Source organism: Aptenodytes forsteri, unplaced genomic scaffold (assembly GCF_000699145.1).
Source record: "Aptenodytes forsteri isolate BGI_AS27 unplaced genomic scaffold, ASM69914v1 Scaffold33, whole genome shotgun sequence".
Lineage (NCBI taxonomy): Eukaryota > Metazoa > Chordata > Aves > Sphenisciformes > Spheniscidae > Aptenodytes > Aptenodytes forsteri.
In genome coordinates, this window is record NW_008795037.1 from 7,124,069 (window position 1) to 7,148,046 (window position 23,978).

At 47.0% G+C, this 23,978-nt stretch overlaps 1 protein-coding gene across 1 annotated transcript; it reads right to left on the reverse strand.

The window, feature by feature from the left end:
- Positions 1–410: 410 nt before the first annotated feature.
- HSF4 (heat shock transcription factor 4) lies at positions 411–23,583 on the reverse strand. The gene is made up of 13 exons (XM_009276751.2): positions 23,418–23,583; positions 22,757–22,865; positions 21,300–21,427; positions 19,277–19,401; positions 16,872–16,947; positions 15,335–15,399; positions 12,330–12,429; positions 11,418–11,542; positions 9,318–9,542; positions 7,176–7,281; positions 5,622–5,687; positions 4,079–4,166; positions 411–2,803 (listed from the first exon to the last, which is right to left on the reverse strand). The coding sequence occupies exons 1-13, from the start codon at positions 23,478–23,480 to the stop codon at positions 2,607–2,609; spliced, it is 1,473 nt and encodes a 490-aa protein (XP_009275026.1). The 5' UTR covers positions 23,481–23,583; the 3' UTR covers positions 411–2,606.
- Positions 23,584–23,978: the final 395 nt, after the last annotated feature.

The following is a 23,978-nucleotide window of genomic DNA, read 5'->3' on the forward strand; positions in this document are numbered from 1 at the left end:
GAGTGAGGGGTAGGCGAAAGTAGTGAGAGAAATGCCAGAACAGGACTAAATGAGAAAAAGGAAACATATTTAATTAGTGTTTTCTGTAAAACTTTACAAATGTACAGCATAGTGCAAAAACGCAGTCTCAGCACATCACCTTCAAGTAAAATTAACAATGTAAAAAGCCGAGGAACACAAGCTCGCTTCTTCACAGGAGTGGCTCTTGAATACTGTTCCCGGAGGTTCCTCTCTCACCATCAAGACCCAATCTCATGGTTATAGTAGAGCAAAAAGCCTAAAGAAAAACCCAAGAACCGTCTCGAGTGGCTACTCACAGCGAGTGCAGTCTGCCGCCTCGCTCTATAAAAAATGCCGCAGCCAGAGATGGTGTCAGGTACCCTTGTTGGTTGAGTTGCACCTTTGCCTACTTGCAAGTAGCTCTCCTAAGATGGTTCATTTCTCAACCCCAACTAGACAATCCAGTAAGACACTGAAGCATATGTCAAACCTCAAGCATGTGATGGGCTTCATAAAAATACGGGGAAAACTACTCAGGAGCTTGAAGTTAAGCACATGCTTAAATACCTTATTGGATCAATACATTCAGTGTTAACATTAAGGCAATCTAGTGTGTGAAGGTTCAGAGAAGGATGTAAATCTTGAACAGGGATAACGTACTCTGTCAGGTGATATGAGACACCAGATCATTTTCAATTACCTATGAGAAAAGAAGTAAACAGAGTGCAACTCAACGACTTTCCATCACTGGAAATGACAAAATACAGTGGCAAATGGGCTGATCTAGGTGAACTTTCTAAGCACAAATCTGTCAAAAAGGAAAACCTTGTCCATGACACACTCAAGCACATCATCTAAATACCAGGCCAATGGGGGCTGCCAGAATTTTCCCTTAGTCCTGAACACAAAAACAGTGGCTGGAATTAATTCAGAAGCTCTCACAACCTCGCTTCTGCAAAGACTGCACCACCAAGGTGGTGACAGAGCTCCCAGCACACGGTAGTTAGCTGGGGGAAAATGTGCTCAAAAGTGAATGTTTCTGAACTAACACATCTGTTCACATACTGATAAATGGATGGAGGAAAGGGCTGTGACAGGAAGGTCCATTTAAAACATGCTCATCTTATTACGGAGAATTTGAGCCTGCATTCATCTGATTGGTTGACTACATTTTGGGGTGGACGCTGCTTGACCATTCAAGATGCTCAGAAATACGGTTCAGAACCAAGAATCGTCACGGCAATGAAAGTGGGCAGAGCAGTCCTTCAAATGATACTGGCACGGCTTACACCTCCCTGTCTAAGCCCTTAGGAGGCCTGAGTTAGTTGAATTTCCCGGGTCTGCCTTACTGCATTTGGGTAGCTTTCCTAAGGAAAAGCAACTCTGTTAGAGGATACTGAGATAAATAATACGTTCTCATTAGAACTACAGCATAAAAAACAAAGCTCTGCTTTGTTGAGAAACTCAGTTGTCAGAAACCACATGGAGGAGGAAGATTAATTCAACCTTTGGAGGCTGGTCTCAGATGCACAAAGGACAGAAGAAAAGTTAGCGGGACGTGGTGGACTGACCCTTCTGCCTCTTCTCCTGCACTGAGCAGCTGAGAGTCCTTCTAAAAAGGGGATCCAATCAATTAAACTGGTTCATCAGATTTTATACATCAATAAACCAACAGGCACATCTTCAGGGGAAATAGAACAGGTCAAGGCCAAGGAAAAAAGTCATTGGACTGGACATGGAACACAGCCAGCACCAAAACCCAGAGTATGCTCTCTCAGTCCTCTTTGCAAATGGAAAATTGTGTGTGCAGAAGAGTCTATCCCTTTTTTTTCTTTTTTTTTTTTTTAAGTACAGGGTGCTCTGCATTTAGAGAAAATAGATTGGGGAAAAAACCCAAAACAAACACCAAACCCTCTCAATTCGGCATGCGATGCTGTGGGGTCTGTGATGGTCTGTAGCTCCCCTAGGAGCCAGAGACACATTCTTGGAGTGGTCACTCAGAAAATGATCTTCTGCACACCCCGAGAGATCTTCATTTTCCTATTCACCCTAGGAGGATAAGGGAGAGGCACAAGTACATTCCATCAAAAACAGAAAATGGATAAGAGGAAATTTTTAGAGCAGTGGACTGGCATATAGAACTATTTTCCTATTTAAAAAACAGCATCCAGAAGGGTCAGGCGTCTTAGCTAATCTGTGCTGCCCCAATAAAATCCAACAGTTTGCCATTGCGGGCACTAGTCAGGATCACTTTATTTTATGAAGACCCTGATGTACTTTCAAGCTACTCTTCACTTAAATTTTATTAGAAGATTTGAAATTTCTAAAAGCATTTTCAAGAAACAAAAATCCTGCCAAGTCCTCACTCCCCACAGGAGCAAGCACCAGAAGCAGTATTTTGTTTTAAAATTGTTATCCTGGGCAAACACTGAAATCCAGGTGCAGGGAGGGTAATGCAACAGCTACTGACCATTTCCATCTACTCAAAAAGAAAGGGCACAAAAAGAAACTCTCTTGTGGGTTTCTGAGTCACTTTTGTTTCTTTACATTCAAACCTGTGGATGCTTGGATGGGTGGGAGGGAGATGTTGCTCCTTGGAAGCTAAATCACTGGTTGTTGTCAGTTGAAGAGCTCAGGTTTAATGGGATATCCCCTTGGACACCCACAGAGGACAGGTAGGAAGCCATATTTTCAGATGGAACATAAAGCGATGAACTTTCAGGCAAGCTGATGAGGTCATTTCCAAAGATTGACTGACGATCAATGAGGAATTGCTGGGCGCTTTCAAGAATGACATCTTTCCCTAGGAATGCAAACGGATAACAGGAAACTCAGTTTCTGGAAGGCAAGTTACCAGACTTCATGTATGTAGAACTGAAAAGTGGCAATCTCCCACTGCACCAGGAGGTGACAGGCCTCGCTCCAGGCAAAAAATGCTTGGAAACACTTGAGTCAAACCTGGACTCACTCAAAAGCCCACTAAAATAGATGGGAATCTCTGCAGGTTGCCAAGCTGGGTTCTGCCTGAATGCTGAGAGTTACCCACCATTTGGTCATCCTTCTCTCACTTCTTGTGAGGCAAGTCTGATAACAAGAAGTGAAAGAGGGATGACCAAAGGGTTGGAGATACTGAGGATAGGAGCAGCTTCTCTTCTTCACTCAAGAACGGTTTGCTTTTCCTCATCTTTGCAGGAGACATCTGTCAATTGCCCCATTATTCCAGCATCACGCCACTGCATGGACCCAGAAAGGCTTTGCAAACAAGGGACGCTCCTCTTGTGCAGTTCAGCTCCAGCCTGCTTAAGAATTCTCTCCAGCGTAGCTGGGCTGTTAACGCCTTTGATGCTCATGCAAGATGCTGAGCGTATGGTGGAGGCTGGAAGTCCTTGAACTACACGCAATACATCAAAACTCTGAGGTGGGGTCAGGTGGCTACAGCACCAAACTAAGGCTCACAAAAGCTTCTCTTTCAGGTCTAGCCCAGCTGAATACACATGAAAATAGTAATATATCACTATTCCAAGACCAGGAAAACACTTCTAGATTCATATCTAAGGCCAATCACAGAGTCAGTGAGGGGGAGAAGATCAGCTGGACAGTTCCCTTGGGGGTTGGTAAAAGGTCTGGAGAAACTGAGACATAGCCTTTGCCTCTGGCTGCTAGCAGCTACCAGGTCACTTCCTCTGCAGCTGGAGCCCGAGGAAACACAGCACCTGTACAGCTCCTACCACCCCTACTTCACTCAGATCACCACATTGCTCCTGGGTGGCGATGAACAGGCAGAGAAAACAGCGGAGACACTGATAGGCATGATGTGGACCCAAGCAGGAGCAGAGGCAGTTCAATTACATTTAAACCTCGGTTTATCCCCCATGCATTTCCCACTGCTCAGTAACTAGCTTAGCAGTTGTTGTGGAAACATTGCTGACTGACAATCACGAAAGTATAATAACAAACGTGTTCTGTTCCCTCAAAGTAGCAAATAGTCAGTGCTGGACATTGTATCTAGCTGCTGACATGTTTAACACCTTAATTACATCCTCATTTCCAAGTCTGCAAGAGCTGCTAGTGCTCCTACCTGGGCAGGTGCTGTTAAACGGTGGGTTGAACACTTTGGATGACAGCTCAGTTGCATTCTTCTCCAGATCCACTGTGAGTCGCTGCATCTTGATGCAAAAATATAAACTACAATGTACAATTATACAAAGACAGGGGAGCTTGTTAGAACTAGGCCATTTCTGAAAATCGGTGCTTCATCAATGCTGCACAACATCCACCAGTAATGCAAGCTATCCTCCCTGCCCTGCCTCTCCTCCCAGCCTCACCAGCACTTTGTTAAAATAGCGTGTGTTCAAGGGCAGATATGCCTGAAGGAGAGGGCTAAGGGAGATGTAACCCCCTGTTAGCACTGGCTAATGTGGTGTGAAGCTCATGTCACACAAGGAGGCCAGGCTAGCGTCGCTGTGGCTGTCCCCGCCTGGCAGCCATACAAAGCAAACCCATGGTCCTCTGCAGCCAGCAACAAATATGAAAGGAGTTTTCTTTCCATTTGCCTTTGACTGTCTTTAAGTGAAACTAGCTTTTGCTTGCACACTGCTTCTAGGTGCAGTCTTGCTGTGGGTATGACTTCCAGGCTTCTCTATGCTCATGACTTTCTGTAGGACAAACAAGCCTAAGGGTAGGCTGCACCAGACGCTGGGAAACTCAGTGGACTCGAGGACAGAACTATTGAACATTGCAGCCTCCCTCTTGGCCTTTTCTCTCACACAATCCTTTTTAAAAGAGACTCTTACTTCCGAGACTTGCTAATATTATCTATTTCTTCAGGGACTCTCCTTCCTAACACTCAGGAAGTGGAATTACCCAGTAACTTCAAAATTATTTAAATCAAAACCTTAAAAGGATAGTGATATCACGAAGAAGGCTTAGAGACCTTTCGCACTTCATTAGAATAGATTACACTTTGCTTGCGCATCTGTAGAGATGGCAGAACCGTCCAAGTCTTTATCCTACCTGGCTGGCAGTGAGGGCTCTGCAAATTCACCCTCTATCAAGCAGGAAAAAGCCCCAGTCATGAAACACACATTTCCTTCACTGTTTATTAAATCACCGTATGCACTTTAGAAATGCCTGTGTCAATGTCGATTCCAAACAAATACTGCCAAACTGAATTTCCCCTTGCTTCTTCTGTACAGGTATGCATGAACCTCTATTCTAATTGCATGTGGTTTTACTGCTCCCGAAATGTACAGGGATGGCTGCACTTTATAAAGGCATATTTTATAAAGGGCTTGGGCACAAAGACACTTTATGAATCTATGGTATTAGTAGGACGTGACATCCACATTAAGAGAAAGTCTAGAGCAGCCACTTTCAATTAAAGACTCCAGGACACCAACACGTCTCTAAACAAGCTCTGGCTGAGTGAAAAAGGCAGGTCAAGAGTACAAGATAACACTCTCAGCCTACCCTCAGGAGATGTTTACTTGCTGTGCTGTACCATGCTCTCCCCTCTGGCTATAAAATAACTAAGCATTCTTCAGTTATGCACAAGCCCTGCTCCATAATTACATTATTATCATCATCATCATCATCGTATCTCAGAAATAGACATCTCTTACCGGGGACAGACTGGCTTCCATTTCAGTCAAATTCCACTCACTCAAAGATAAATTGGGATTAAAGACCTGTTGGGAGAAAAATACAATTAGGGCTCTGAAAGATGTAACGGTTCGAGATACTCGTGTCCTCAGCTGTCTGCCTTGCCTGTCTGCTAGAGGTTGTAGCCCTGCTGGCAGAGATGCCAGAAAGCAACGCCTGCCTGTGCCTCAGCTGCTCTGACATATTAACCCAAGCTACAGGCGAAGGCGTGTGCTGATTTGTAGCAGAGCCGGAACAGCAAGGGCTGAGTCGCGGGCACTTGTGCTGATCCGCAAGCCTTGCGGCCTGCCAGTGGAGGGGCAGCGCAGAGACCCAGCGCCCACAGTCACGTCGTAAACCAGGGCAGCTGTTTGTGTCACTGCACATGCAAGTCCAAGCCCTTTTTTTGCTGCTCTTGGATCCCAGGGCACTTCCAGATTCATATGGGTTTTTTTAAAAGCGTTCCAAAACATGGTAGCAGAGGGCAGATTACTGCTGCATCAACGCCTCAATGGCAATTTCTGGAGAAGTCTGAGCAATCTGGGAAAAGGAGCTGTTGGTCTGGGGTACAGTTTTATGATTCATTCTCACTCTTGTGACGTTCAGTTGCACAGAGAGAGAAAAGTGTGTCAGTAACAGGAAAACACCTCCTAATGAGAAAGAAGAAACAGAAACCAACGGAGCCAGTGACAGAGCAGGCCATTAGAAAAGCTTTCCGTAAAGTCAGAATCAATCACAGACACTCGGGAACTGGCTTTAAGAAGATAAGATTGATTTTTTTTTTTTTTTAAATAATTTTTCATTCCTGTTTATCCATGCAAGTTTACCATATGCCTGTATCTGAAGCACCTCCTCAAGGGAGCATATCTTTGACATATAGATTCTTTTGCTATGTACAGAGTTATTTGGTTATTGGCAAAACCCTTTCATTTACTAACTATATGTACAAGGAGAGAGAGAGTGAAAGAGAGAACGAAACAAACCTTCATATTTCTGCATATATACTTAAGAAGAAAGACACTATCCATTTCTAGAGAAAAGTGACCTGGGAACTGCAGACAGACAAATATCTCAGCAGAGTGAGAATCTGACATTGGCTACACTTCCCAGAACGTGAGGAAAAGGGGAAGGTAGCAGAGCTAAACACAATCTAGGAATATCTAAGATGCAGAATATGCAAAAAATAAACTAAACCACCCAAAGCGATTACCAAACTAGCTAAAGACTCCTATTTTATGTACACGCGTTAGGTCTCATGATGGTGTCTTTACCAAATGCACTGTGTTTTGTGCTCCTAGAAGTTCAAGTACATGTATTTTCAGAAGAAATGTAAAAAAGCATCATTTAAAGTCTGAAATCCTGCCAGTTCCTATAAGCAGGTCAAAACAGAGCTGCGACTCTGTTGGCAGCATGTGACAGATAAAGTGCCCCACAAGAATAAGCAGCACGGCCTATCTGATTTACAGCCCGAAAGTACCGCTGTGAGCTTTGCAACTGTTTCACGCAGCCGCCCCGGCAGAGGGCCCGACACTCACATCCAAGAGGCTGGTGGGCTCCAGGCCGTACTGCTGGCTCCTCAGCAGCAGCTGCAGCCCTTCCAAGCTCCAGTCGGTGCCCTCCAACGGGTCTGAAATATCTGTTCTGAGAAAAGACAAGGGGAAATATTGCCACGAATGAGACTTGCACAGATACATACAGAAAGCAGGACTGAGCAGCCTTCCGACATGAGGTTTATGCTTAAATCTCATTTTGAAAACCAAGAGCCCGCTCTCAGCCTGGGTTTATGCCATTTCACTTGGATCAATCCCAGAAGTACAACCCAGCAGAGCACAGAGGGGACTGGGCTGATGGGAAAACAAGTGGGACTACTCCTCTCCTGGGTGACGCATGTGGTTTGGGGATGGACAATCTGTGCACATCTCCTCGAGACTGGGAAAATTAAAGCTTTCCTTAGAGGAAATCCTTCTAGAGAGGCACTTGGGATCCAGAACAGGCTGCATTCCCATCCTTCTGGGTCCAAGATGGCTGAATTACTATTAACTAATGGCTTTTAAAGGAGTGACTTTTACCTGCAGGTTGCATTTACTGGAAAAATTCAGCTAAAGAAGAAAATGTGAGGCCCTGCTGGGTTTAACCCCCCAAAAAAGCTATAAAAGTTTCTCTTCAAATCCAGAGTCTTTAAAAGAGGATGGTTTTTCTTCTAATAAAATGTTTTGAAGTAGCCAGTGGGGTTCAGAAGGAGGAATTTGGTTCTCTGTAAGGACCCAAAGGAAAATAGAAGCCTTTCTGATAACTCTATTGAGTGTGGGGTTGTTCCCCCCCAGTCGTCCTCACATTGCTGCGGTTGCCATAAAGAATGAATTCTGCAGTTAACTTCTACTTCATCCACCAAGCTGCAACCACGCTTTCCTCCTGCTGGTGAGGTCTGCTGTGCACTCACCCATGACATTGGTGCTGTTGGGATTTCAGTCCCGCAGCTCCAAAGGTTCCTCACCCACATCGCCCCGTGGCTGAGTCTAATGACACTGTCCTAATCCCCCTTGCAAAAGAACATCATTCTCTGGGTGACTGTCACATGCAGGATACTTGCGTGCCCCGGCTTCAAAATAATGAAACCTCCATCCCTTTGTATCAGACTTCTGCACTCAGCGGACACAAACTCCCAACTCTCCATCCCTGTGAGTGACCTCACTTGCTATTTCATGATTTTAAGGCATGATTTTATACCCTTTTATAAAGCCTTGCTTTGGACTGCCTAGCATTTTACTGAGCCCCTCCAGCTCAAGGAGACAAGCACAGCAACGCAGCTAAGTTTCGTGGGTTTTCACTCTTAGTCAGAGATGGGGAAGCCGAGATCTCTTGCAGTGTCGGCTCCCCAGTACCTCCCCAGAAGCATGCAGCCCACTTGATGGTGCCAAAGTGACTGGCTGCCCCCTGAAGACAGATCTAGCACTGACTCAGGAAAGTCACCTTGGAAAGGTGACAGGAGGAGATGCAAAGGGAGAACAGACTAAAGAGAAAAGTCTATTTGACTTGACAGCACAGGAGAGGAAAAGAACGGGGGCAAATTATTTCCTTCTCAAGCCCAAGCCTGAGACTGATAAACGCTTTGATGCCTTATCAAATACATGCCCTACTTAGTGCAGAGGTTATGGTGATGATTGACTGCCATCTTCCATCACTGTCTGCATATTGGCACACAAGCAACACCTTATTCACTGCACAGAAACACCAGTGACAAATATTTCCTTATGACTTTATGTAACTGAAGACTCAACAAAACAAATGACAGAGGGCACAAAGATACTGGGGGTGCAGTGTGGTCCAGTGGCCTGCAAGTCTGCAGACGTGCATGCTGGTCTGGGCTCCAGCTTTCACTTGGACCTTGGGCAAATCCCTCTCACTGCAGAAAGCCTCGTCCCATTCCTATGACTCTGATGTACATGCTCTGACAGCTTTTCCTCTGTTGGGTCCTTCAAGAGAGTCATCCGCAGACCTCCTACCCCTGTGAACTGTCCCCTGGCCTTCAAGGGTCCTCTAAGCAGGTGCCACAGGTATAGGATGGAGCTCACCAGGCTGCATTAGGCGACTTAAAGTCAGCCTCCCTTTCCCCCCTGCTAATAGGAAGAGAGGGCCACGAAACACACAGGGCCACAACTCTCCCTCGCTCCCCTCACCTGTCCAGCAATGCCCTTCTGCCTCTTCTCTCGGATGGTTGTGAGGTCCCTGGTGGGGCTGCACCACAGCTCCCTTTGCCTTCCAAAACAGACTGAACCATGGCGACCGGGAGCACAGGGGGCTCGGAGCAAGCCCTGCAGCCTGGCAGCGGGACGTCAGGCTCAGCGGTGGCTTTCACTCCAGGGCTGACTGGCTCTTCCTTGATCAGCATGAGGCACTTCTCTCTGTATCAGAGACAAGCGTTAGCACCACACACACATCTGCTCCGCAAAGGCCTCGTGCTACTGGGAAGGGCCATAGCACAAGGGCTTGCCTCCACTTCTCATCAAACAGCCCCACAGTCTTTCCATTCCTCTAGATAGGCAAAAGAAACCATCAACCTTGTTTTCTTTTCAGCAAGCTCCAGAAACGTGCTCAGCTGGAATATCTTCACTCACTTCGTCAGTCACGGCTATAATGAATTTGCCCCATTCGACTGTTTTGCAAATACGGAAAATGCACTTCCGTATGTTGATCATTCCTCAGATGAGTGTTAGGCTAGAGACAGCTTAAAGGGTCACTAGGCTAGAGAGGTTCCCCTGGAAAAGAAAAATCTCCACCCTAGAGACAGGAATGGGATCAGTAAGACCTTCCCATGCTGGAGTTAGGATTGGACCAGCAAGTGCTCTAGAGATCCCAATGACACGGGTCAGGATCTTGCGGCCCTGCAGGATTTGGAACAGAACCTATCAAGATCCGACAATCCCAGTCAGATGTTTTACTTGTTTGGAAGCAGAGGTTTGCCTTTTTCCAGTGGGAGAGGCTCTCCACGTTATTCCTAGACGGACATATGACACTGAAGTTTTGAACAGTAGCATTTTGTATGTAAAAGTCTACACTATACTGCTTATAGGAGACTTTACAGCTCTCTGTGAAACTGCACAACTGGAGCCGAAGTGACAAAGGCACGTAGATCAAAAGGGCATGGAAAGCCATACTGAAAAAATATTATCTTACAACACTTGCAGACTAGCTTTGCTGCAAGGCAACACACGAGCATGTCACACGTACGGGATGGTATGTGACATTACAAAGCCTTCCTCGGCATTCCTTTCAGATCACCTTCTCATCTTGTGAATCCTAAACTCCCACCAGAAGCTCATGTTGATTTAGGAAGTACCACACTCCTGAACTCCTTAGGGCCGTGGCTGGCTCAGATTCCTGAGTCATGCAGACACAGCATAGATCAGAGGCCACCAGATGGCACTCATTAATTAGTAGAAATAAGCAACTCAACTTGAAGGTTATATTAAAATTTTTCTGCTTTAGAAATGGTTTCCAGGCTTGGAGGTTTTTTATTTGTTTTGTTTTGTTTTAAATCTGGAGCTCTTTACATGCTTCTAGCTAATTTTATGGCTATGGTTTCAATTATTAGGCAGATTTACAGGCAATTTCTAAAGTATAGCTGCCTTGCCTCTGTGCCTGAGAAACTGTTTCTATGATTCATCTGTCTACTTACTTTCCACTGACATAGTTGTAGCTATTCTGCTACTAGCCCTAAATACACTGCATGTCTGTGGCAGGAAGAGATAAGCATTAAAATACCTCTGCATTCAGTTCTTAAGTTACTGGGACCTTTTCACAGAAAAGTTGTCAAACATCGGAAGTTGTTGTGATGCAACCTTTCTGTTCTCATTAGCAGAAAGATGTACAGTTTGATTCTGTTTCTTCTTTGCCAAAGCCAAAAGGAAACTTCCTTTCTCTCTCTCTCTCAACAAACACAACAAGCGTTAGTATCTCATTATTTGATAAAGTCTGAGACAGTCCCTGTCTTGAGAACAAAATATAAAAGAAGCATGGAATACTTCTCACAGAGGTGAGTGGAAGTTCTCAGCATGAAACTCATGACTTTGTTTCGAAAGTTATGCTGTTATTATCCCTCCCTAATTCTGAAAATCTGACCACATTGCAAACTGGAAAAAAATATTCCAGCCTACCATCTCTACAGAGATTTGCGAATCAGACAGAAACTTTGGTAGAATTACAGCCAGGAAAAACTCTTTTGAAGTTATGCATGTCCATACCCGACTCTCCTTGTTTTTAACCACAGACATGTTTACCTGTCATTTTCAGGAGGGGATTGCATATTTATTATGTTGGATGGTGATGCTTCAGTAACATCAGATATGATGGGTCCTCCAGCAATTGCAGGGCTGTTTAAGCAAGAGGCAGGTTCTGTCGATGGCTAAGAGGAAAGAAAAGTCATATAAATTTATCCTTCTGAGGACCAGAACAGGTCCAAAGCCCTATCTGACAGAGTTAGAGTTCACTCACTGTGCCCGTGAGTCCTCCTTGTATGGAAACCAAGAAAGCTTTTACATACTATGCAACATTATAATTTCCTCTGGTCTTTTCTCCAACCACACAGAGGTGCAGATGTAAAATAAGCACTGCGACTGTAGTGTCAGCTACCGAGAGGTTTCACCATGTCTGACATTTTGCCTAGGCAGCTTAGCTTCCTCTGGAGAGAAAGATCCAACACAGCCCGAGAGCAGTATGGGTCTCTCGTGCCAGCTCAAGTATTTTAACCGCATGACATAAGTGTCATGTGTCTGGTGTCTGCTTTGGTGGCTTAGGGTGGTGGGGATCCCTCGGCAACCGCAAAAATCTGGCTCTGGTCAGAAAGATCATAGTACCCACTTCTAGAACATACTTCTTCCTCTCTGCCCTTAAAACGAGCCAGGCTGGAGTAACACCACGGAGAGTTTGGTGTGCGGGGTCTGCCTTTCCCTCCCACAACCCGTAGCCTCCCACATGAACACGACAGCACAAGCACATGCAAGCATGCACCCCTCCCTGGAACAGGGGAGCTGAAGAAATAATAAATGTCACTCAGCTTTGCAAACCTCTTCTCTTCTTCACTGCCAAACTCTTGCCAAACTACTTACTCTGTAACCCGTATTATTGCTTCACACATTTTTCCACCCCGGCCAAAGAAATCCCACAAAGCTCAGAGGCTGGCGTAAACCTACCGACTGTATGAAATAGGGGTCATGGAGGGGGTCTGTAGACAAATGCCGACTGAACTTGGACACTTGCGGAGCTGAGATCCCGTTGTCAAGCATGAGAGGTCTGTGAAGAGAAACACATTTGTTTTCCCAGCACATACTGACCGGTTCCCGGTTGCTCATACAAGACATGTCTCTCAGGCAAGGGTTGTTCTCCCCTGGGTACTCTGTTTTGCCTCAGCTGTAAGGTACCTTCTTGTCCAGTGTTACGGACAAGGAAGGGAAACAACAGTTCTGGAGTAGGTCACCATTAAAAAAGGGCATTAGCTATACAGAGAAGGGATGATCTGGGTTTTCTAGATCTTATTGGAAAGATGCAAGTAAAATAACAAATTCAATTCATATTTTCTTCTAATTGCTAGTGGTTTCAAGCTCTGGGCTGGATCCTCAGCTTGTTCAACTGGAGGTAGCTACGCTGAAATTATTAGTGCGATACTGGGAATCTGGCCTTGTTACCAGCTGCCTCGTGCCCAGGGCCTCTTTGGCAAAACTACGTCTCCGTACATAGCACTGCATAAAAGGAACCCGTGGCACCCACTAAGAAAGTAACAAAACAGAGGGAGACACAAAGCAAAGCAGAGCCTAAACTCATTGCATACAGGCTTTTAAAAAATGACCGACAGGCTTTTACAGCTTGCCACTGACAACAAGAAGTGGGTCTGCATGCCAGGTCCTGTAGCAGGAGTGCTTTATGTTTAGTAAATGATTGAAACCAAGAGAAAATGAGAAGGAGCCTCAAAATGGAAATGCCTTTCCATCATGAAACTTCCTGGGTAGCAGTCCTCGGTTTTGTCATACAGTCCCACAGAAGCTGGGAACTGGTATATTTTGCTACACGCCCACTATTGTTAATGCTGTGATGATCCTAGAAAACTGCCTAGCAAATCCCTCTTCTCCTGCCACCGTCCCACAGTCAGGAAAAGCATCTTCAGTGTTTGTTTAGAAGACAGTGATTTGGCTGAGGGCACCAGGGAAAGCCAATGGTTTTTTCCACAGTAGTGTCTAACAGGCTTGGCAGAAGATAATTCCTAGCTCCCTTCATCCTACAGACACTGGAGCTGGATACGGTGGGAGAAATCATGGGCTTGCTCAGACTCCAGTGAGATCCCACAGCGAAGGGCACTACACAGCAGGACACAGTGACCACAGTGCTTGAGATCTCAGTGCTGTCTAACAGCTTGTTTAACAGCCTTTTTCTTTTCTATGCCATTAACTAAAGACACAGAATAAAAAAGAACACTTGAATCACCCTGACATGGACCTTGTTATGGCATAAGCTACCCTTCAGTACACACTGAGATATCATAGCCAGCCCTGTGACAATTACAAATTTGTAAGTGTCCGGCTCTCTGCTCCAGGAGCCACAATGAACCTCCCCATCCAACATTTCTTATCAAAGTAACTTTGGCATCTAACCCATCTAACAGCCTCCCAGGGCAGACATGCCTGTGGGACCTACAGACGTGCCCATCCTGCCCAAACCTGCCCAGAGCCCCCAGTCAGCACTCGGGTCTGCGCCAACAGTTGCTCCAGGCTGTACACTATGCTTTCCTGCAGTCATTGAAAAGACAGGCAGGAAAACAAAACTGTGAAAGATAAAACATTAGAAGTGCAGATACAGACACAAGAGCTGAGGTTCCTTGAACACAGACCTTCGTGTTTCCGAGGAAGCAGAAACTCAAATTAACACGCACAGTATTGTGCAAACTGCAGCTGGGTTTTATCAGTGTGATCCCTCTTCATAAGGAGGCCAGCACAGTTGCTGTGCAGATAGCTCTGTGCTCTTCTGCCCCTTTCAGCACAGTTTCTCACTAATGATTTGCTTTTTTCAAAAAGCAGTAGTCTAAGACAACATTTCTTGGGCTGCAAAGCTTTTACAGGGAGGGCACGGCCCTGACCGTGGAAATTCGAGATCAGATCTGGCATCTCATTTCTCTGCTTCCCCACTCCACGGGAGGAAAATTTCCCCACTCATGAACCTCAGCGACTCAGAGCAGCTGATATCCTCCCCGTGAGCCCTCTTCTGCGCTACCATTCTCCATGCAGTGTTTATCCCCTCCAAGGGGCTCGGCAGAGGGCGTAGGCAGAGGTAAGAGTACCCAGCTTGCTTGTACAGATTATCGGCTCTTTCATTCAACCCTGTGTTTCCTTTACAATTCTCACAAGAAGAGTCAGCCAAGAACAAGGACACTGACTTAAAGAAAATCAACTCCCTTGAGCAGCCATTCTTGGGAAGTCTGGCTCCTTTCTCCGAGGCATGGAGAAGTTTCTGAGTTGCTGAAGGCCACAAGGTAATAAAGGTGGGAACCGGAGGCAGGTCCCTGCCCTCAGCCTGAGCCGCAAAGGCAAATTCCCTCTTAGCAGCCCCTCTCCCCTCTTTAGATCACAAGCACGACAGAGCAAGAAATGCACCACTGCTCTCCTGGAAGGCACTAAGCTTCCTAATTCAAGCTCCTCTATCCACTTGCCTTGAAGAGTTTATTTATGACTCTAAAGATACCCCTAGCTAAAATCTTTCTCCACCTTTCTCTCTGTAAGGCCTGCAGGTTGCATGCCACCAAACCTGTGTCGGATACACCCCCCTGTTCAGTGAGACTGTGGGTCAAACCAAAGGTGTCTGCGGGCTGGCTGGGCCCAGCCCTGCTCCCAGTGATGACAAGCGGCAAAACTGGAACCTGTAGGACCAGCAGCGGGGTCCTGCCCTTTACCCTCCCACTAGTTAGTGTTCCCATCTCCCGGCTCGCTCTGTATTCCCCAAATAAAGGTCACGAGCTGACAGGGTGCTTCTCTAAAGACCACTGAATGGGGCATGTCAGCAGGTCTGACTCGGCAGTTCAGCCCATTCATTTCCCATCACCATGGTGCCCTGGTCCGGTGACCGCCTGCCTGGGCGAGCTGAGCTTGTGCTTTTAGTGAGGGGGCAGCATTATGCACCCGTGAGCGTGTGCGCACCACACAAGGGTACTTACAGCTTCCTCTTTATCCCAGTGCTGCTAGGGCTTGATTGGAGCTGGCCAAACAGAAACTGAATCAGCTGTCAGGAGAGATCAAAATCCAGTGTTAATCAGCAGGGTGATTCAGCACTCCCTGCTCTCGCAGCCATTGCCATTCTTATCTCACACATTCCTCCCTCCCGACACCACCCCAAAGCTGGGAGCAGCCATGAAACAGGGGAGCCAAACTGCATGAGGCAACGGAGCCCGAAACCAAACTAAGCTTTCCAAGAACTCAAGCGACCTGCCTAGCTTTCAAGAAGCAGAGCCAGGTGCCAGCTCTGTGCGAAGGCTGCTAGATGCACATGCCCAGTGCTTTCTCTCTCCACTTCTGTGCATGCAGAACTCCAGCCAGCCCTATTAGACTTGGGAGTCTGCCTGTGAAGTACACATGTAAACACTCCTAGGCCTGGAGTCAGACTCGGCCTCCGTAAAAGTCTTTGGAGACCTTTATAAGAGGCTCTATAAAGCCTGACAAAGACTTTGCAAGTGAAAGGGGCAAGCCCCTAGGGGAGACCCTGGATGGAGGTCTTAGCGCTTTCAGTCAAGTTTTTCAGCCCTGTGAAATTCAGTGTTGATATGACAGGACACTGAAAAGGATGCAGGGTGGCTTTGGAGAGGAATCACTTAGCAACATGCTCCCAGGTCAGCCTGAGCCTAACGCTCTGCTTTGACCTCCAAACAAAGAGAGCATTACTATTATATATCACAGCTGCCTCTTACTCATTGCTCAATATAACAAAATAGAGTTGCATAAATGCCCCTACAATGAGTGATGTGGCTGGTCCAGCCTCAGAGCCGGAGGAAGGTTTGATAGCCTCGTGCATTTCTACCCAGTCCTATGACTCTGTGATGCCACGTGAGGGTCAGAACGTGGCTCTCAGGGGGACTGGGAAATGTGACATGCTCAGTCACGTCAGCGCCATCTGGGAATCACTGGAGAGGCCTTTTCTAGCACGGGTCATGCTGGGTTTTAAGGCAGATGGCTCTGCAGTGCTCCTTCAGTCTTAGAAGGTTGTACAGTAATTCCTCAGCTGTACCAGTAACACCAGAAAACATAACGGTTGCTGGAGGTTCCCCACTGGGGGAATGGCTAGCCAGTTCTGCTGCCTGTAGCTTCAGTGCTGGCAGGAGGGGGAGGCTCCTCTCTTGTACGAAGGAAAGAGGAAAGATTTGGGAAGCCCAAAGGCGTCGGTACAACCAGAACACAGCCAGTACAGGGCAGTTAGTGAGGGTTGTGCTCTCTTGCTCAGGACTTCAACAGAAAAATGGTTTCTAACATCACAGCGAGGACTGACAGGGAAATTAAAATCTTTTGCTTGAGGGCATAATCTATGCTTTGCTAGTGACCATTTCCCATAGGACATGTAAGAGCATCACACGATTTGAAAGAGAGGGAAAATAAATATATTGCGGTGAGTGTGGAGAAGATTATGGGACAAGGAAAAAAAAAATCAGAGGAGGACATAACACCATGCGGTACAGGTGAGTTTGGAGCTTATACGACCACTACCTTGTTGATCACTTTCTGTTGTTGTGAGTGGTTCTGCCGGAGAGAAACTACTTCCCGCCAAAGAACTTCATTTTGCCTGAAAGTGAAATAGAAACTTTCCGTGAGCACAGAAACATCCCAACAGCCCACGGTGCTGCCATGATGCACAGCAGACCCAGTTCTGCAAAGTCTGTCTCACTCTGGGGCTCTTGCAGTGCTCGGCACTTTTCAGATGTCCCAACCGAGGTCACACGATAACTTTCCTTGTGTTTCCTCAACCTCAAAAGAACTGCAGACCAAAGCTTGGAGGAGAAACAAATAAAGAGAAGCCAACATTTACAGGGGAGGGTAACAAGAGGACACGTGTTTAGTTTTTGTGGAACGTTTGGGCCAAACAGAGAATTTCAGCAAGGCCCGATTTGTGACTTTGAACGATTTGGATCACCAAGACTGTTCTTCCTGTGGGAGCCAAGAAAGCCCAACCTCTCCACAGCTGCCCCCGAAGACCAGGAGATGCTATGGACAGAGATCCTATGTATTCTGCCTGCTGAAACCTCATACACGTGGTGGTACAAAGGCATGTGTGGGAGTGACTGGAGCAGCTAAAGGGATGCTTCTGCATCCGAGAGCCTTGAACTAGGAGGACTGTAATGATTTCATTAACGGGAGTCACTGATTTCATCCAGCACAGACCTGTGTCCAGCTTGCAATTGCATAGAGTACATTTATTTTCTGTCTGCAAATGCAGCACACAGGGGAGTTACAGGCTTCCTTGAACAGTCAGCCCCAGAAAACGGGATGGGGAGATGCAGAGTTTATTTGCTGTGCTGCCTCCAAATCTGGATGCCGGCCAAGTCCACGCCGAAAAAGGTTTCGCCAGTCGATTTATCTCAAGAGTATATGGATGTACCAAAACCGACAGGCCAGCAGAACCTATCATCCAGGTGAAATTTATAAATCCTTTTGCTACATATCCCTTAGGTGGATTTAGTCTTCCTAGTGTGGATTGATGCTAGAACTGGGGAGATAAGGTCCAGGGCTCGAAAGAGCACAGTAGCTGCCCTAGTACAGCAGCTTGTACAGCAAGAATCTCTGCGGTGAACTTTCTGCACTGGTACTGATGGGATTTTCAGCAAAGCGGCTTTCCTTAGTCTGACAGCTCGTACTGGAGTTACGTCCTAACGGTTCTTCACCAGTGTAAATTTCTTAACATGGTTTCAGCTTGGGATTTCTGGTCTGTCTGAGTTTATAAAAATTGTATTATTTTAATCAGTTGAATGCAATTTTGCCTTTTGCCAGATGGAGGAAGGGAGGAAGCAAATCAAAATGGAGAATAAACTAAAAGCAAGGCCAAATCATCGATACTGGAATTCCTTAAAAATTAAATAAGATACAAGCCTAGAAACTCTTTCATCGCCACTGCCCCTGGATTTCATGATTTCATGCGTGTGCTAAGTGTGGGAGTCATTAACATTTGAGGGAGGATAAAAACATTTATCTGTTGCACGTAAGGGGCTGGGCTGCAATGAAGTTTCACGGTATCTGGCGTTCTCTCAAGGCCCAGGATGCCAGTGTCCCGGTGATGTATGAATATCAGCTTTCACTATAAAAGAAGCTCTTAGGTCTTATTGTTTAAAAAGCACTTGAAAAAACAAAAAATCTAAGTTCTCTGTAAGGATTAAAATTCTGGAGGCAAATAAAAACCTCTCCAAGTACATGACTTGTAAAACCGTATCCATTTACTAAATTCCTAGTGACCGTGCCTGACTCAGAAAATCCCAGTGCCTCAGACAGCTGGAGGTCAGGCAGCCACATGTAAGCAGCGTTGCATGTGCTTGTTTTGCTCTTATACAATAATTTTGGCCGTGTCAGAAGACACAGTCTTCAGAGAGATGGACTAAACACTACAGCAGTTCTTGTGTTCTTATATACTTTAGGCCAGTCATATTTTGGAGGTGGAGGATGACAGAGGGATGGTTTTTATTTTTTTAATAGTTGGAGTGGGCACCACCACATTTTCTGCCAAGGACTCTTCTAGGTGAAAGAGTTACATCTTTACCATCATTTCTATCTGGAGGAAATACAGTTATCTGAGTTACGTCCCCAGGTTATACACCTGTTTCCTGCACGGCCTCCTCTGTGCTTTCCTCATCTGTAACGGGAAAATATAGATTAAGAGAATATGTCTACCTTTCACAGAAGACAGAGAGGCCGAGCATTAAGTCGTTCCGTAGATCATGGGGTCTGCATAGAAATCCTACATGTTATTGTCTCAACAGATCTAGTCCCTATGATTAGTCCATGGCTCAGCATGTGCTCCCTGGGAGGGAGGTGTATAAGGTTCCTCCTTTCAAACATTCCCCAAGATCAACAACTCTCGAGAAGCAAATGCCCGTAAGAAGCAGCCTGAGTAGGATTCAACTCACTGCTTCATGTCCTGCACTTGACACTCCATGTTCTCCTGCTGACTTCTCAGTATCTGTACCTCGTATAGCAACCTGCTGAGGTCCTCCTGGCGCATCTTGGTCTCCTCACTTTTCACTACCGACACCTGAGGAGGAAAAATCAAAGGTAGATTTTACCAATGCAAGAAGGGCCATGGACAGACAGAGTCATCGCTGTGGCTCGGGTGCAGGACTTCCACCAGCCGGGCTCTGATGTGCTGAAATACTAGGATGGGCGACATGCACAAGAGTCTGAACTATCCTTAGGGTATCATTGCAAGGGCCAAGGGGATAAAATAGAGCAAAGAGCAGGACAAATCCTTTCGTACAGAGGGTGTGTTGGCAGCAGAACATTCTGCACCAGAGTGGGGACTTATTTCAAATCAGCTTGGGGGAAAGAAGGGGAAAAAAAAAAAAAAAAAAGGTATTTTGAGGACCAGGGAGGAATTGAACTAGTAACTACAGAGACCCAATCCAGCTTCATGTTTTACAGGGATGAGCCTGAGGAAATGCTTCAAATTGACGTATTACTCTTGGATTTCCAGAGGCTTTTGCTGAAGTCCCTTTTCTGAAGTTGCTACGTTAATTCAGTAAGAGAACAGCCCTTTTGGGGCATCAATAACAGGTTAAAAGACAGCAAACAGAGGGCAGGATTAGGTTATCTCTTCTATAATCATAGAATCATAGAATAGTTTGGGTTGGAAGGGACCTCTAAAGGTCACCTAGTCCAACCCCCCTGCCGTGGGCAGGGACATCTTCAACTAGATCAGGTTGCTCAGAGCCCCGTCCAACCTGACCTGGAATGTTTCCAGGGATGGGGCACCCACCACCTCTCGGGGCAACCTGGGCCAGTGTTTCACCACCCTCAGCATAAAACATTTCTTCCTTATATCTAGTCTAAATCTACCCCCTTTAGTTTAAAGCCATTCCCCCTTGTCCTGTTGCAACAGGCCCTGCTAAAAAGTTTGCCCCCATCTTTTTTATAAGCCCCCTTTAAGTACTGACAGGCTGCAATAAGGTCTCCCCGAAGCCTTCTCTTCTCCAGGCTGACCAACCCCAACTCTCTCAGCCTTTCTTCACGGGAGAGGTGTTCCATCCCCCTGATCATTTTCGTGTCCCTCCTCTGGACCCGCTCCAACAGGTCCGTGTCTTTCTTATGCTGAGGGCTCCAGGGCTGGACGCAGTGCTCTGGGGGGGGTCTCATAATAACATGACGACTGTTGGGAGACCCAGGAGGAGTTATGCTGCCCTTATCTAGAAAAGCGGGTAACGATTCAAAAGCAGAGCGGTGCGAAGCAAGCCTGGCCGTGCAGCACGACACGAAGGTCTCGTGAGCAAAAAAACCCCAGACAAAACTGATGAAAGCCAAGCCCTGCACACAGAGGACCCCCGCCCCAACCACACATGTGTATGGAGAGGACAGAAACCAGACCGCGGGGTGATCTTGGAGTTATGCTGAGCGGTCTACAGCACGGCAGCCCGTGGTCTGGAAGCAAAGACGCGTTTTGGGAGTTATCAAGAGAGGAATGCAGCTGCGGTAGAAACCCTCGCAATGACCGTGGAGTGCTGTTCTGGTCAATGCCCCCCAAAAAAGGGATGCGGGAGGGTTAGAAAGGCACAGGGCAGAGGGCCACAGCGACAGGCACGGAAGGGCTCCTGCTCGGGGAGAAACGAGGCGTTTCCCGCTCGAGACGCCTGAGGGACAGGAAACAAGCATCCACTACTTCTCTCCTAGCAGAAGGCCCGGGGGAAACAAATTAAACAAACAGGCAGCAGGCTTAAAGCAAACCAAGGGAGCTACGCCTCCACGCAGACCATTAGTTAAGTTTTGGGGCGTATTGTTGAGGGATGTTTTGAAAAAGCACCGCGCAGCCTCTCCACACCGCTGGTGTGGAACCTTCTGGATCAGGGGTCTGGTGTGCCTCAGCCTTCCCGCCCAAGGGGCTCACCGGGGGGGCCTGCCAAGGCCTGGCTGGTGTGACCCCCCCCACCCGGCGCCCCTCACCTTCCTCTTGATGTGCTCCAGGAGGTGCTCGTGGCCCTGCAGGAAGCAGAGGTGCTGGAACTCGGTGTCGTCCCGCTCGGGCTTGACAAGACCCCCCTGCTCGATGTTCACCACCTTCCTGAAGCCGTCTGCATGGAGAGGGCGCGGGTGAAGGGCCGACAGACCCAGGTCCCTCCTCCTCGCCTCCCACCCCATCGCTTTTGAGGACATTTCTGCTCGCTCTCCCCACTTTTTGAGCTGCTCTGGTGCTCAAGGCACAGCCGTGCCCCCTCCCTGCAGCTGGGCACGCTTTTGGGCCGTATCTACAAGAAATCCAGTGCAAGGGAGAGCCCCATGCATCCCGCTGGACACCCTGCGGCTCTGGGGACACACTGCCACTGACCCATGCCGTGAAAGCCTCACCGGCAATCCCTTGGGGATGTCGGTCTGTCTGCCAGGAGCCGAAATGCCTGCTCTTACGAAATCTCTGGTTTGATTTGCAAGCCAAAGGGATTCAGGGGAAGGTTTTTCAAAGGCAGAGACCAGCATCAGGTGCCGCTTTTGGAAAAAAGGGTCACATGCACTTTTGGAAATCTACTTTGGGTATTTCTCTGAAGCCCTAGAAGGGTTTCTACACCGCATCTAAAGACTGGCCTAGAATTTACAGTAAGTGCTATTGTATAGTTAAATAGCAAAGTGAAAGCTTTACGAATTAGGCATTGAAAAAAATCAGACTTCCAAAAACTATCAGAAAAGAACCATATTTAATACAGTCGTGGTCTAGATGTGGCTGAAAAGCACACCTAAACCTCTGTTAAGGGGTGCAAATGTCCGATCAGCAAGGCGAGGTTGGGAGAGGTACTGTCCGTTATTAGTTCAGCAATACGGCTGGTGACATGGATGGAGAAAGAACCATATTTAATACAGTCGTGGTCTAGATGTGGCTGAAAAGCACACCTAAACCTCTGTTAAGGGGTGCAAATGTCCGATCAGCAAGGCGAGGTTTGCAGGGAGAGGTACTGTCCGTTATTAGTTCAGCAATACGGCTGGTGACATGGATAAGCTCTGGGCACGCTACCCTCAAAAGCAGCAGTTTCTGAGGGAGGTGTCACAGCATCAGGCTGCTGGAAAGAGCCCCATATAGAATAAAATGGAAAAGAAATAATAACGGGCCATCAAATTGATGGAAGAGAAGCAGAAAACCTGGTAGCTGAAATTTCTTATCTCACATCTTACGATTTAATCTAACAGAAATTTCATGCTGGAATCTAAGGTCAACACAAGGAAGTCGCTCCCCTGGCATCTGAGAGGCAGGTCCTCTCTGACAAAATCAATAATGCCACAATAATGCAGCTATGCGATACCTCAACTTTTCTATCCACAGTTCTCTCTCATGCCTCCTGTCCCACCCTCACTTTGTGTCGCTTCCCCTGTGTCTGTAGGACCCACGTGGCCTAGGCTCTGGAGGTTGAACTTACACATGTTCAGCTGCCGGACGAAACTGGCCATGTTGTTGTGTTTGAAATACTTGGGCAGCACCTCTTTGGCAAAGCGTCCTTGGTCGAACACATGGAAGCTGGTGCCATTCTGCAAAGGAGACAAGGACAAAGGCGAAGTCAGAGGAGTGTCCCCGACCGTGAGAGGTGCCCAGGAGGAGGCGATTCCCTTGAGTCCTACAGCAGGAGAAGTCGTGCTCTCTGAATTGTCACCTTGAAGCTGAGAAGAAAGACAACAGCCGTCAGTGACACGTGCTCCTTTCAGTTCTGGTACCGTCAGCCTTCTGTGACTGCAGTTTTGGTCTTTTTCTACTAAGCTTTGCCACTGCTTAGATCAGAGCCTTGGATGTGAGAAAGAAGCTACAGACTTTTACAGACAAATAGCTGGTAGCTTGTGATCGTCCACCCTTGCCTGGACCTCAGAGAAAGACTCTGGTGTCTGAAGAAGGTCCTGGAAAGCGGGAATTGCCATTATAACCCCTCGATCTGCTTGTATAGGTCTAACTCCACTGCGAGTCTAACTCCTCCAGAGCACAGCAGTCCTGGAGGGAGCGCTGCCTGGAGACATGGTACAAGAAACTCAGCAAGGCAAGAAAGCAAATCGTCCCTGGAGACACCACACTGATGCAGAAGCTCTACGCACCTTCTCTTGACTATTTTTGAAAGCACAGAGCCACAAGGGCAACCGCAAAATGTTAACAGTCATGCTTTACAGTCCAAGCTAGCAACATGCATGTTAACCAGATAAAATATCCGTTTCTGAGGTTGCATTGCCAGGATCCGTGATTGCAAAACAAGGCAAACTGCCTGGGATCGCCGGCAGAGACAGACGCACTGCAGGCCACGTGCTTCCCCTGCCCGGCCTTCTACCTGCTGACAGTTAAGCTGGGACAGAGAGGGCCTGTGAGACAGAACGCACTGACGCTGCCTTGAAACTTTTTGCAAACAGCAATCCACGTGACCTTTTTAAGGGACAGAAAAATTAGCAATTAATTTTCATCTGTAACCAACACTTAGAAACAACGTTTTCTAAATCTCCGACCTCAACAGATCAGTGTCTCCAGGATATGGGGACAGAGGGGCCACCTTAAATCCTATCTCTGCTCCGGATGGGGGGGGGCAGCACCGGGAATTTGAAGGAATGAAGAATCATGATTTCAGACACGGAGTTTGGGGCACACATGGCATTTTCATAAACTTGCAG

Bases quoted from the DNA above. Each gene is read 5' to 3' on its own strand.
- HSF4 (XM_009276751.2), bottom strand. From the start codon at position 23,480: ATGACTGTTAACATTTTGCGGTTGCCCTTGTGGCTCTGTGCTTTCAAA. The intron at 21,428-22,756 runs GTAAGTTCAACC...CTCTCCATGCAG, and splicing joins CGTCCGGCAGCTGAACATGT to ACGGCTTCAGGAAGGTGGTG. The intron at 11,543-12,329 runs GTAGGTTTACGC...CTTTCCTCTTAG, and splicing joins ACCCCTATTTCATACAGTCG to CCATCGACAGAACCTGCCTC.